This window comes from Mixophyes fleayi, chromosome 5 (genome assembly GCF_038048845.1).
Source record: "Mixophyes fleayi isolate aMixFle1 chromosome 5, aMixFle1.hap1, whole genome shotgun sequence".
NCBI lineage: Eukaryota > Metazoa > Chordata > Amphibia > Anura > Limnodynastidae > Mixophyes > Mixophyes fleayi.
The window spans coordinates 147,110,091-147,124,286 of NC_134406.1; the positions used below are offsets into that span (position 1 = coordinate 147,110,091).

Sequence of the window (14,196 nt, forward strand, 5' to 3'; positions counted from 1 at the left end):
GTTTTGGGTACATTAATCCGTATAACACACATTTTCCCATAAACTACAAATTATAAGCAATGACATCAGAACTGTTTGTATAAATATTTTAGATATTTATGTATATATATATGTATAGATATTTACAGGTGCACATACAGTATATTAACATCAGTGGAGTATTATTATATCATATTAGGCAGTCGTTGTCCCATTGGATCTTACAGTGTTTCCCAAACCCAGTCCTCAGGTACCGCTAACAGTGCATGTTTTCCGTATCCGGAGGACAGGTGTATTCATTACTGACTGACACATTTTGAAAGATCATAGTAACATAGTAACATAGTTGATGAAGTTGAAAAAAGACACCAGTCCATCAAGTTCAACCTATTTTGCATCTTCTGCGATCCTGCACTTATATTTGAAATTAATCCAGAGTAGGCAACCGCCCATCTGTTTCAATTTTGAAAATCCACCCAGACTCAATATTGCAATCCAACTTTTACCCTATATCCACTACTATCCTTTATTTTAAATTAACGGTCGTATAATAAGACAATTGACAATCCCTTAGATTGTACGCTCCTCTGAGCAGGGCCATCTCTCCTCCTGTTTCCACCACTTCTAACTCTGCTCTCCAGCTACTTAGCCCTCCTCCTCAAAGGTCCTCCACCCCACGTCCACTTTCGCTCCCTCCTCCCCCCTGGGGGTCTCCCTGTCTTCCGCGCCCCCCTTCTTGGGCCCCGTCGTTTTCGGATCCTCCCTCCCCCTTCCCCGCCCTCTCTAGCTGTGCATTGAGTGTACTGAGTTGCTGTGTTTACTGTACTGTGCTGTCTCCCATTGTATTGTGATTTTGTTTGTCTCTGTACGGCGCTGCGGATGCCTTGTAGCGCCTTATAAATAAATATTAATAATAATAATAATAATAAAGTATACCTGGATACACCTTTCCGCTAAAAATTTGTCTAACCCTTTCTTAAACATATCTATTGAATCTGCCATCACAACCTTCCCTGGCAATGAATTCCATATCTTGACTGCCCTTACTGTAAAGAACCCCTTCCTTTGCTGGTTGTGAAATTTCCTCTCCTCTAACCTTAGGGGATGACCACGTGTCCTGTGTATGGTCCTTGGGGTAAAAAGTTCCCATGAAAGCTCTCTGTATTGACTCCTAATGTATTTGTACATAGTAATCATATCTCCCCTTAGACGCCTCTTTTCTAAAGTAAACATGCCTAAACTGGCTAACCTTTCCTCATAACTTAATGACTCCATACCCTTTATCAATTTTGTCGCCCTTCTCTGAACCCTTTCTAGTTCCAAATTATCTTTTTTATAGAGTGGTGCCCAGAACTGTACTGCATATTCAAGATGAGGTCTTACCAACGATTTATACAGTGGCAAAATTACACTGTCTTCCCTTGCATCTATGCCCCTTTTTATGCATGCCAATACTTTGTTTGCCCTTGCAGCTGCTGCTTGACATTGAGCACTATTGCTAAGTCCCAAATTAATTCCATTTAATTTATAGATTGCGTTCTTGTTTTTGATCCCTGAATGCATAACCTTACATTTATCTGTGTTAAACCTCATATTCCATTTAGCCGCCCAATCCTCCAGTTTATTTAAGTCCCTCTGTAGAGAAGCTACATCTTGCTCTGATTTTATTACCTTACAGAGTTTAGTGTCATCTGCAAAAACAGAAACTTTACTCTCTAAACCATCACCAAGGTCATTAATAAATATAATAAAAAGGAGTGGTCCCAGCACGGAACCTTGAGGTACTCCACTTAAGACTTTTGACCAATTAGAAAATGTTCCATTTATCACAACTCTCTGTTCCCTATTCTCTAACCAGTTTTCGATCCAAGTACAAATTTTGATTTCTAGACCCAGTTCCCTAATTTTGTAAACCAACCTCTTGTGTGGCACTGTATCAAAGGCCTTTGCAAAATCTAAGTAGACCACATCTACTGTCCTGCCCTGGTCTAAGTTCCCACTAACTTCCTCTTAGAAACTAATTAAATTAGTTTGACATGACCTATCCCTCACAAATCCATGTTGATTCCCACTAATAATTTTATTGCGTACCAAGTAATCCTGAATACTGTCCCTTAAAATACCTTCCAGTAGTTTCCCCACTATTGATGTCAGGCTTACAGGTCTGTAATTCTCTGGTTGTGATCTCGTCCCCTTTTCAAAAACACTGGCACCACATCTGCTATTCGCCAATCCCTTGGTACTGAGCCTGATGAGATTAAATCTCTGAAAATTAAGAATAGCGGTCTAGCTATTTCCGAGTTTAACTCCATAAGGACCCTTGGGTGTATGCCATCTGGACCTGGAGCTTTATTTATCTTAATATTCTTCAGTCGCCTTTGGACTTTTTCCTCTGACAACCAAGTATTAATTAATGGCATGGTTTCATTTCCATTTTTATGTATTACTCCTGCCATTTGTTCCTCTCTGGTAAATACTGAAGAAAAGAACGTGTTTAATATCTCTGCTTTTTCCTTAGTATCATTTATCAATTCACCCATCTCATTTCTTAGGGGTCCTATATTATCTTTTTTAATCCTTTTGCCATTTATATACTTAAAAAACTTTTTGGGGTTTGTCTTACTTTCTTTTGCAACGTGCCTTTCATTTTCTAATTTAGCCAATCTAATTTCCTTTTTGCATGTTTTATTACATTCCTTGTACCTATGGAAGGACTCCTCTGACCCTTCAGACTTAAACAATTTAAATGCACGCTTCTTCCTTTGCATTTCTTCCCTTACCTTTTTATTTAGCCACATTGGTTTAGACTTAATTCTTTTACATTTATTTCCCATAGGAATGAACTTATACGTGTATGTTTCCAACAACATTTTAAAGACAGCCCACATTTCTTCCGTATTTTTTCCTTCAAAGGCTTTGTCCCAGTCTATGCTCTTTATAGACTCCTTTAGCATATTAAAATTTGCCTTTTTAAAGTTTAAAGTCCTAGTTGATCCCTTATACTGTTGTTTCTGGAAACTAATTTCAAATGAGACCATATTATGATCACTGTTTCCCAAGTGCTCCTTTACTTGAATATTTGATATTACGTCTACATTGTTTGTTATTACTAGGTACAGTATAGTCCGGTTCCTAGTTGGTTCCTGAACTAATTGGGACATGTAATGGTCTTTTAGCGTGCTCAGAAACCTATTTCCCCTAGCTGTACCGCAGGTCTCAGTACTCCAATCAATGTCCGGATAATTAAAATCCCCCATAATTAAAATTTGACCTAGTTGTGTAGCCTTTTCAATTTGCTGTAGAAGTTGGGCTTCCTCAATCGTACTAATATCTGGCGGTTTAGATCCACAGGTGATAGTAATTATTATCAATTGTGACCTGGAAAACCTGCACTGTTAGTGGTCTCTGAGAAAGGGTTTGGAAACGTTGCCTTAACACATACTCACACACATATTTGTTTTTATTACATTGCGAGGACACCTTTTCTAATACACAATCAATAGAACAATCAAATGAGTATGTTTAGGAGCTGTTTGTTACCACAGTTATCACTGGAGATTTTCAGTTTGACCTAGACTATAAGATTGACATTTCACTGCCTTGTGGGTACAGTTTCATGTATTCCAGGCATCTGAAGACATCCATAAACACGCATATTTTGACACCTAGCTATGGCTAGACAAAGAGGTTATAGTCATGGTCAACCACTGTGTATCGATTCAACTTTTTTCTCTTTATAGCTGTTATACAGTTCTTTATGTAGAATGTCATAGCTAACCAGTTCCGGTCTTTCAGTGCGGATGGGTCAGCCATGATGCATGCAACACAATCATGCTTTATGTGCTCCCTGTATGTCTGAATAAACGTCATCATGTGCTTCTCCACTGCATTGACCTCCTCTCTCTGTCCCAGGTTTTTTCTACACTTCTTTACGACCTGAACAAAAGCAGAATTGTGCTTTAGAGAATCTGTGAACCACAGAGAAAAAAATCATGCTTTGAGTAACAAAATATTGTGCTATACCAATCTTTGGAACCCTTGATGTTTCTTCACCTCCCTTCTTAACGGAAAGGGTTTACCAAATGCCATGTCCACTTGTCTTTCTGGTTCAGTGTATTGCTCATCCTCTGACTCGTCACTCTGTAGTTGGACCAGATCTAATGAAAAATGGATATAAACAAAGACTGATTTAAATGGTAAAATTGAATCCATATATCGGATAGTAGATTGTCTGAATCAATGTTTATCTCTTCCAAATTCTTGCCTTTGAATTCAGTCAGTCTTCCCTTTTCAAGAGCCATTAAAAGTTTGCTGAACTTGGCAAAATGGAGTTCACCTTCTGGAAGGCGCTAAAATTGGCAGTGCATTCTGATGTTGTGCCCAATGAAGTCTGCAAATTGATCCAATTCTATTTTGTTTAGGTTGAGAACTTTTGAAAGATAAGCAAAATGCTTTCTTGGCTTCGTGGAAGATAGTGTTTTGGATTTTTACCTCCATATTCCTGAGAAAAAAGGCGTATACAATTGGAACTTCTAAAATGTGACAAATTAGCTGATCGTGCAAATATGTAGACATTTGCAGTGGCCACTTTATATTCTTCACGCTTCTCTGCAAGATGTTCTATTGCATTTTGCATTGCTGGTGTTAGCAGGACTGGAAGTTTCCTACCTTGTTTTCCTGGGATTTCAATCCTTGTAAAGTACCAGCAGAGCTTCTTCTCAAGCTCAGAAAGTGTCAGGACAACATCTTCAGGAGATTTGAGGTATCTCTGGAAGAAAAGCTAGTTAACAGCATCTTGGAAACTTCCCCCTCCCTTCTCCGATTGAATAAGATCACCTGTTCCAAGGTGAGCTTTGCAAGCAATGCCCAATTTTTAAGCAAAGGCTTGGTAGATAAATTTCTGTGGTACTCCGGCTGTTTCTCGTGGAGATACAAGTGCATCTATTTCATATCTTCAGTGAAAGGTAAGAGCTGAGGCATGTTCTAATTTGACTTCTTCAGAGTTTTTAATGCAGCTGATGAGATCAGCTGATTCCATCTTCTCTTTAACAACATCTTGAAATTGCGTTTTACCACTATAGCAGTGCTCTCCGTCATTGCTCGGCATTCCACAATGCTCAAAGTCTTTTCCATAGCCAACCTTCAGTGCCAGTGAGCGAGTCTTGAATGTACTGGTTTTATTGTCTGTTTTTGTACCGCTTCCCTGCAATGGTGTCTCATCACTGCTGTTGCCTGAACTATTCACCTCTGAAGGGTCAGTGACATACTTGTCTCCACTGCTATCCAGGCTATTATCAGAGCTGCCACCAAAGCCACTTAGGATATTTCTATTCAGACACTAGGGCTGTGTCATACCCCATTGTTCCAACTTCCCTTTTGGCCGAAGTAGGCTGTGATAGTCTCTTTCTCTGATTTCCGTTATATGTAATCAGGAGGGGAAGCTGTGAACCCCTTCTCTTCTGGCGCCCTGAGGACCCTGATGATTCTATGACACAACAGAGGACTTTGCGTAAACGTACCTATGAGCCTACACTTTCTCTAATGGACAGGAGTAGAGTTACACCTCCACGGCATAATTACACACACGTTTTTACGTTTTTGTGTGACAAACGTGGCTCATTGGAACATGGCAGATTTACTTACCATGTCTATTAGAAAGGTCTTCTGCAGTAACGAGCATAATCAGTTTTGCAGGGACCTCATTTTCTTTCCCCACTATGGCTGAGGTCCCCACAGTGTTAGTGTGTAAACAGGTCAATGTCCCCACAAATATGAGAATACAGGTACACACACATTAGGGTCCATTTTGTCAGAAGCCAATTAACTTACCAGTATGTTTTTGGACTGTGGGAGGAAACTGGTGCCACTAGAGGAAGCCCACACAAACACGGAGAGAGCATGCACAGGGGCAGTGTTGTTTTACTTCCCCAATATTACATATAGAATAAAGAAATATGTGTGTTAGTAAAATGCTTTATATAGAAATTTTAAGAGAGAGTCTATTGACAAATACTTACACTTTTGAGTCTACCTCTTACACTATTTAGAATAATTTTTCAAGCAATTGGTACAAAGGAAAATAAATATAAAGATGTACAAACATAATAATAAACTATCCTAATACATATAGCTATACATATATTACCTATTTGGTCACTGCATTTGAATTTTATTACACTTATTTCAATTATCACTACAACATGTTTCACTGTGATATATTTACTATAATATATATATTTTTTGCATCTTTTATATTTTTAATATAGTGTTTTTTTGCTTAGGTGGGAGGCGATCAGCTCTAATTCAGAATGCAAGCCACGGCTCAGTCAGTGCATTGCAGAATCCTGGTCAAGCTACAGCACATTTCTGCAGGAACTGTCTCACTTTAAACATCAAAATCCAGGCAAGGTATGAGTGTTATACATCCATGCCACAATATTGTGTTCAACTACTGGGTTTCCGAAGCTTATAATTAGTGTCACCCCGTAAGAAGTATTTTGAGGCTTAAGAATAATATATTAATGGAGTGAGCGCTCATATTTAAAGTAAGCATGTATTGTGAATTTCCTCTATATGTTTGTTATATATTGAAAAAATATATTGGGATGTAGTCTACTAGACCTAACCTATTAAAGGCTTCGGGTCTCATTTTCAAATTGTTAAAAACAGACCATGCCAGGTATTTAATTGTTCGCAATGTGCCTATGTATTCCATTTTGTAAGTGGCCCTGAGAAATCACTCTGCACCTTTTGTGGAATTGCAGGTTGGTTTGGAAATATGCATCATGGAAAGAGTAAAAACGTTTGGCCTAGTAGAACTTTAGCACTTTAGATCCACTCCTTCAGTAACATAAAGACACACATTCACTAAATGCTCTAATGCAGAGGGGAAACTAGAGAGCTGTGAGCGCCGATGCATGGAAGTGGGGAGGAGGGAACCAGGGCACACAGCTCGCTAGTTTCCCGTGCAACGGGCCCTATTATCTCCATGGACCCTGGTGCACCGCACCTGCTGCACCAATGGTAGTTCCACCACTGCGTAAGAGCGTGTAGTGAATATGTGTCTTCATGTTTCTGACTATTGGAAACAATGCAGCAAGTGAGACTCCTTCAAAACTGATAGCCTTGTTCTCCAGCTTGACAACAGCTAAAATACAGAAAAAAAACACATTATTATAGTGGCTAATGACCTGAAGGAGGAGGAGAAAGGCATGTTGGGAGCCAGGAGGTGAAATGAGAACCTTACCTCTGTCATATGAGATGAGATTTGGCTGGAATGGCCGGATGTCTTTTATGCAATCATTCCATAGTTGTAATATTAAAAATAACAAAACATGTTCAAAAGATGAGACTATAAATGACTATGGGGAGCACTTACTAACCTTTCATTTAGGTTTGCACTGAACTGCAGCAGTCAGTCAATCAGCAATTAGCCAGCCAGTCAATTAGCTTTTATCTGGGTAGTACAAGTTACAGACTGAAATCCAAGCCATCTGATTGATTGCTATAGTTTATTTTGCACCAAAATGCAATATAAGTAAATGGGTCCTTCTGACTGGTTGGTCACTAAAACATATAATAAGGCTTTTAAAGCATAGAAATGACTGGCCGTAATGCTGCTACAGCATCAACATAGCATCAACATAGGTAATAGAGGGTATGATGGCTAGCACTTTACTCTTAATACATTCATATGTTAGAAGGATGACGAAACTGCTCTGGCACAATGTATGACTCGCTTATTCAATCAGAATACTAGTACATGTTTTATTAGCACAATCCAGTCCAGCATCATGATTGCCATCCTGTGAGACATGGTCTGTCACATGTCACATATTCCATCAAGTCATTAAAACCTACCAAATAGTAGTGTAGTAGCACAAAGCAAGTCAGCAAAAATGCATTAATAGTGTAGCAGACAGATGAGTCAGGTAATAGTGTCAAATAAAGTAGCTGCAAATACTATCCATTTCCCTACATTGTTATTATTAGTATTATTTTTACTTTTTATTTATAAAGAGCTACATTATTACTTATTGCGGATAGCGACAAAACAAATTGCATACTATGAAGGTAACGATGGCCGTGTCCAAATAAGCTGTGTGGAGAACACTTAATACATGAGGTAGTGGGATAACGATTGTGGTTGCTGGTGGAGAAAGTGTGTGTAGTTACTGCAAGGCACAGCATGCACCAATAATTAAGCAGTTATTGGCGACTGGCTTTTCTGTGCAGCTAACGGTGGTGTGGCACTGTTGAAATTCAGAGTGGAAGTGACATGAAAAATAATTACTCTAGAAATCTTAAAACGGTCAGCTTATGTCAAGCATGACCATCCTTCACTATTTATACATGAGTGCTAAATTTGGTAAACTCTATAAAAAGGAAAAATGGGGTACATTGTAGAATATAATAGCTGTGATTGGTTGCTATGGGTGATACTTCTACTTTTCTTTTTTAGAAGATTTAATAAATCTTCCCCTTAATGTTAAATGAACCCATATGCCTCAGGCCATCATTCACCTGATAATGCCACCATTATCTATTGTTTACTTCATAAAGCACCACAGACCAACACCCAGACAGTATCCACCCCTGCTTGGTGCTACTGCTGCATTTGGGTTCTGTTGCTAATATGCTGTTCAGTGTTTGCACTGTAATTGGTTACAGCACTATAATCTAGGCTACAACTAGTGCTGTACCTTCTACTAGGCACCAGTCAGTGTAAATTGTTCCCTTGGAGCAGAGTTTTCATTGCGATGAGCTCTGCTTACCAGATGACTACATGACATGGTATCAAATTGTGTGTCACACAGTGGGACTGTGACTTATCAGGTTCACATCAGTGCTTATTGGATGTCAAGCTGGGAGGTTACAAGAGGTAACACCATCAGGCCCATCTCTGGAACTCCAGAACCTAGATGTATCACTAATTCTAGCCCCTGTTTGATAACATAACAGCTGACAATAACCTCATATGAAAAACCTTCCAAACACCACCTTCTCCATCTAGTTACATTAGTAACTGAGCAAAGCATTAATTTAAAATGAAACACATACTTTGAATGACTAACCAAACAAGACTAGGAAAAACACAGCATAGTGGCAGAGCAGGGCATAGAGTGAAAAGACCCCTCTGACCCTCACAGTGGATCATACCCTTCTGATGTCTGTGTAAAGGAGTGAGTCAGCCCTGCCCACTTAAACTCTCGACTGTACAGTCATGTCTTTCACCATTATACTTCAGGGAATGGCAGCTTTGGAGCCTTAAACTTTCAAACCGAGGAGTTATATCATGTCTTGCAAGAGTTTATAAGTCTCTAGTTTTGACATTTACTTAATTTCATCCTACAAAAACTTTCTCGTAAAACTGAACGTCACTGGCGTAAATCTTGTTCCTTTAATGATTTCAGTGCATATACTGCTATCTACCACTCCTATTGAAATGCTCTGGACACTGCTAAACAAGCATACTTCCAATCTCTCATCTATGTTCAGGCTTCTAACCCCAAACACCTTTTTAACACTTTTAAATCTCTTCTCAATCCTCACACCCCAAACCCTCCAACTACCATCAGTGCCCAAGATCTTGCTCCCTATTCAAGGACAAGATTGATAAGATCAGACTTGAAATGGTATCATCACCCTTGACTAGCAATCGGCTCAATTCCTTCCCAGCATCCTCTGACACACTCTCTTAATTTGATCCCACAAATGAAGAGGAAGTTTCTACTCGCTTCTGATCTTCCTACTCTACCTCCTGGACTCTTGTTCCCATACCCTCACAAATTAGTAGGTCTTTGTCTCGTGTGCTCATTCCACCTTTAACTAAAATCTGTAATCTATTTCTCTACTGGTATGTTTCCATCACTATTTAAGCACGCAGTGATTACTCCTATTCTAAAAAAAAACAAAAAACACAAAAATTCTGATCCAAACTCTATCAAATTACCGCCCCATCTCTCAACTCCCATGCCCCTCCAAACTTCTTGAGAGAATTGCCTCACATTGCCTCACACTCGCCTCACATGTTTCTTTTCTGCAAACAATCTATTGGATCCTCTTTAATCAGACTTTCACTCTCAACACTCCACAGAGACTGCGCTGACCAAGGTTGTCAATGATCTGATCACAGCTAAAACTAAAGGTGATTACTCTCTTCTAATTCTCTTGGATCTCTCTGTTGCATTTGACACTGTTGATCACTCTCTCCTCAAGCAGACGCTACAATCCCTAGGTCTTCAAGACACTGTCCTATCCTGGTTCTCAACCTATATAATCGCTCTTTCAGTGTTAATTTCTCTGAAACAACCTCCACTCCGCTTCCTTTATCAGTTGGAGTACTACAAGGCTTAGTCCTAGGTCCTCTGCTATTCTCTATCTACACCACTTCTCTTGGAAACCTAATAAGCTCCTTTGGATTTCAGTGCTCCAGTTTCCTCCCACACTCCAAAAAACATACTAGTAGGTTAATTGGCTTCTATCAAAATTGACCCTAGTCTCTCTCTATTGTGTGTGTGTGTTTGTGTGTGTGTGTGTGTGTGTGTGTGTGTATGTTAGGGAATTTAGACAGTGAATGAGTTATCTGTACAGTGCTGCGGAATCAGTGGCGCTATATAAATAAATGGTGATGATGATGATCTCTATGCAGATGATACAAAAATGTATCTATCATCTCCTGATCTCTCACCATCTGTGTTGTCTAGCATTACTGACTGTCTTTCTGCCATTTCATCTTGGATCTCACCAACTCAAACTCAATCTTTCAAAGACAGATTTAATAATATTTCCACCCAACAATAGAAGCATAATCATAAATCCCACCCCGCAATCCCACTGCCTAGGTGTAATCCTTGATTTGCAACTCTATATTTACATCATGCTGCATACATCTAACAAATATTTCCAGAACATGTACATATCTCACACAAGACACTGCAAAAACTTTAATTCATGCACTCATCATCTCCCGCATCGACTATTGTAATTCCCTCCTAACTGGTCTTCTCAAAATCAGACTTGAGCCCCTACAATCTATTTTGAATGCAGCGGCTAGATTGATTTTCCTTGCAAATTGTTCTTCATCTGCTGAATCACTCTGTCAGTCTCTACATTGGTTGCCTGTTTTTCAAAGAATCCAATATAAAATTCTTCTACTAGTGTCACGCTCCAGTCCCGCATACGGGCACCTGTCTCGTTACCTGCCTCTCACTGATCTTGAAACTGGCATGTCCTGGCGTCAGGCTCACACCATTCATTGATCTACAGTCAGATCTGCGCAGGTGCAGGGTCTGTTTCCCATCAGGACCTCCTCCTTTTTCCTTATTAAGTGTTATTGGAGCACTATTTAATCCTCCTGGATTCACCTGTCTGACGCCTGTTCTTCAAGCTTACATCCTGCAGCCTGTGGTTCTGGTTCCTGTTCTCGGAACCTGCGGGTGCAGGACTTTTTTCGGTCTGCACCAAATTTATGGAATTCACTCCCTCGCACCACAAGACATTCCGCTAGTCTTCAAACCTTCAAGTGTTCTCTGAAAACCCAAACTTCAGACAAGCTTATAATATTCCCCTACCACCCTGTTAATTTTCCCAGGTTACCCTATTACCACCCTCTACACAGCTAACACACGACAACATCCCTCTGACCAGCATAGTTGTGTGACTGAGCATAGAGGCCACTAAATACTTTGTAACCTTTGCATTCTAGTTGGACAAATATTCAATATAATGTAGCTCTTACCCTTGTGTATCAAACCATGTCCCAGAGATTGTAAGCTTGCGAGCAGGACCCTCTTACCTCTCTGTATGTATTACCCAGCATTGTTTTATTACTGTTTATTCCCAATGTGAAGCGCTACAGAATCTGGTGGTGCTATATAAATAAATGTTGATGATGAGGTTGTTGATGATCTTATGTGATTGTACGTAAATAGTATTAGAGATGTTCTTTGTGGTAAGACTCTGCAATACAGCTTTTCATTGTAGAATTTCTGTTGACGATTTGTGCTGAAGTTACACCTTACAGTATTAAGTAAACAACTTTATTGACTTTTTGATATACTAAACAACATAAATTATTATGATCACATTTGCATTTCTTCTTTCAGTTTTGCCTGCTGGTCTGCAGCGTGTGTTCATTCTTCACTATATTGGGAAGCTACATTCCTGGAGTTGTCCTCTCTTATTTGATATGTAAGTACATACTCTGTGCAAAAAAAAATGCAGAAATTCTGGATATTCTACCTGCAGTTGATGGTGTATATATTGCTTTAAACATACTTATTATGTCATTAATGGTGAAATAGTCCATTGACTCATCATTTTCCTGTTACACCTCGAAATGGAAAATACCCTTATTTACCATGTAAGTGTACAGAACATTCAATATTCTCTTTAGATCAAAAGCCTAGATATATTTTGTAACCTAGTATTTTCCATGAATCAGGGAGGATCATCTGTTTTCTGTGTAAGCGTGTAATGACTGATCAGTACATCTGATAGCAACTTAAAGCTAAAAAAAACTGTCTTTGAACTTCTGCACCAAAAACTGTTGGCAAATGTTGACTAAAGACATATGATAATTATATATACATCATTTCGGTGTTTGGCTTTGTTAGATGATTTTATATGAATTTAGTATAGAATAGTTAATCTGCCATTGTAACTTTTCTTCATTTCTTTATCCAAAACAGTATTGTGTGCCTTCTTGTGTCCATTATTAAAATGTAATGAATTTGGACAGAAAGTATACAGCAAGTTAAAGCCAGTTCTGCAGAAGCTGGATTTTGGGTTACAGTCCTATGTGAGCCAGTGGATGAAAGCTAGATCCAGTAAGTAAACAGATTATTTTAAAAGTCAACAAAACTTAAAATCCTTCCCCTGCCTCACACAAAAAACAGCGCTTAAAGAGCTGCCAATGACTATGGTTTTGTACAGCCTGGATTACACAATAGTGTTTCACCTGCTCTGTAGTTAGATGGATGCAGATAGAACACCTGTCAATGTAGTTATCATGGGTCTCTATGGTAATTGGGTTCTCTGTACTCATTATAAGTGGGTGGAAAATCCATACATAATTATTGAGACATGTATTCATTATATATCATTTATTACATATTTGTAAGCTTCTATCAAAATACTTTTGATACAGAAGTTTGCTTAATAAACTAAGATAAAAACCTCATCTGCATTCCAACAGCTATCATACCCTAATACCACTAAAGATGTGCATTCACATGTAGAGGGAGTGACTTTTAGGAGATACACATTATAAGCTATAAAGTTCCAGTGGAAAAAAATAAGTATGACATGATGACTTCACTGAGCAATGATATCACTAAGAACCATTTACACAGTTATTATTGGTTAGCATTGCTGCCTCACAGCGCTGGGGTCAGGGGTTAGATTTCAACCAGGTCACTATCTGTATGGAGTTTGTATGTTCTCCCCGTATTTGCATGGAATTCCTCCTGGTTCTCTGGTTTCTTGAACCAGTCCAAAATCATACTTGTACGTTAATAGGCTTCTGATACAATGTACCAGTGTGTGTGCATTTTTGTGATGTAGGAAATATAGACTGTAAGCTCCAATCAGGCAGGTACTGAATATTGAAAGATTCAATATTCTCTGCAGCATAATATGGTGGTGCTATGCAAATAAATGATATAAATAATGAATAGATAGCACTGGAGCAGTGACTGTTGGCACAAAGTCACAATTATATTAAATATTATTGTGGAAATAAAAGTCTATTGTGAAACTACATGTTCCTGAAGGTCTTGGCTGCCAGGCATATTGTTGCTTTTAGTTTCACAAGCATCAGACTGCTCAAGCAGTCAGTGGCTGACAGGGCTTGCTGGGATTTGGTGGTAGTTCCACAATAGCATTTAATATAATTTTGACCTTACATTATTACCCTGGCACACACTGTCCAGGGGGTAAATGTATCAAGCTGCGAGTTTCCTGCGGGTTTGAAAAGTGGAGATGTTGCCTATAGGAACTGATCAGATTCTAGGTATCATTTTGTAGATTGTGCTAAAGAAATGATAACTAAAACCTGATTGGTTGCTAGAGAGAACATCTCCATTTTTCAAACCCGCTGGAAACTCGCATCTTGATACATTTATCCCCAGGAGTGCCAAGATGAGCCACGGTGCTATTTAGCTGGTTGTCCTTGGGTGGGGAAGGGGAGAACACTTTTCACCCAATTCCATAGGG

General features: G+C 39.1%; 1 protein-coding gene across 2 annotated transcripts in view; it reads left to right on the forward strand.

Moving 5' to 3' along the window:
• Positions 1–14,196, forward strand: part of RETREG1 (reticulophagy regulator 1) — a 171,861-nt gene that overhangs the window by 150,495 nt on the left and 7,170 nt on the right. For both annotated transcript variants that reach the window (XM_075212914.1, XM_075212915.1), the window contains 3 exons: positions 6,261–6,387; positions 12,087–12,171; positions 12,672–12,809. In XM_075212914.1, the coding sequence (XP_075069015.1) occupies positions 6,261–6,387; positions 12,087–12,171; positions 12,672–12,809 (350 nt within the window). The remainder of the gene's footprint in view (positions 1–6,260; positions 6,388–12,086; positions 12,172–12,671; positions 12,810–14,196) is intronic.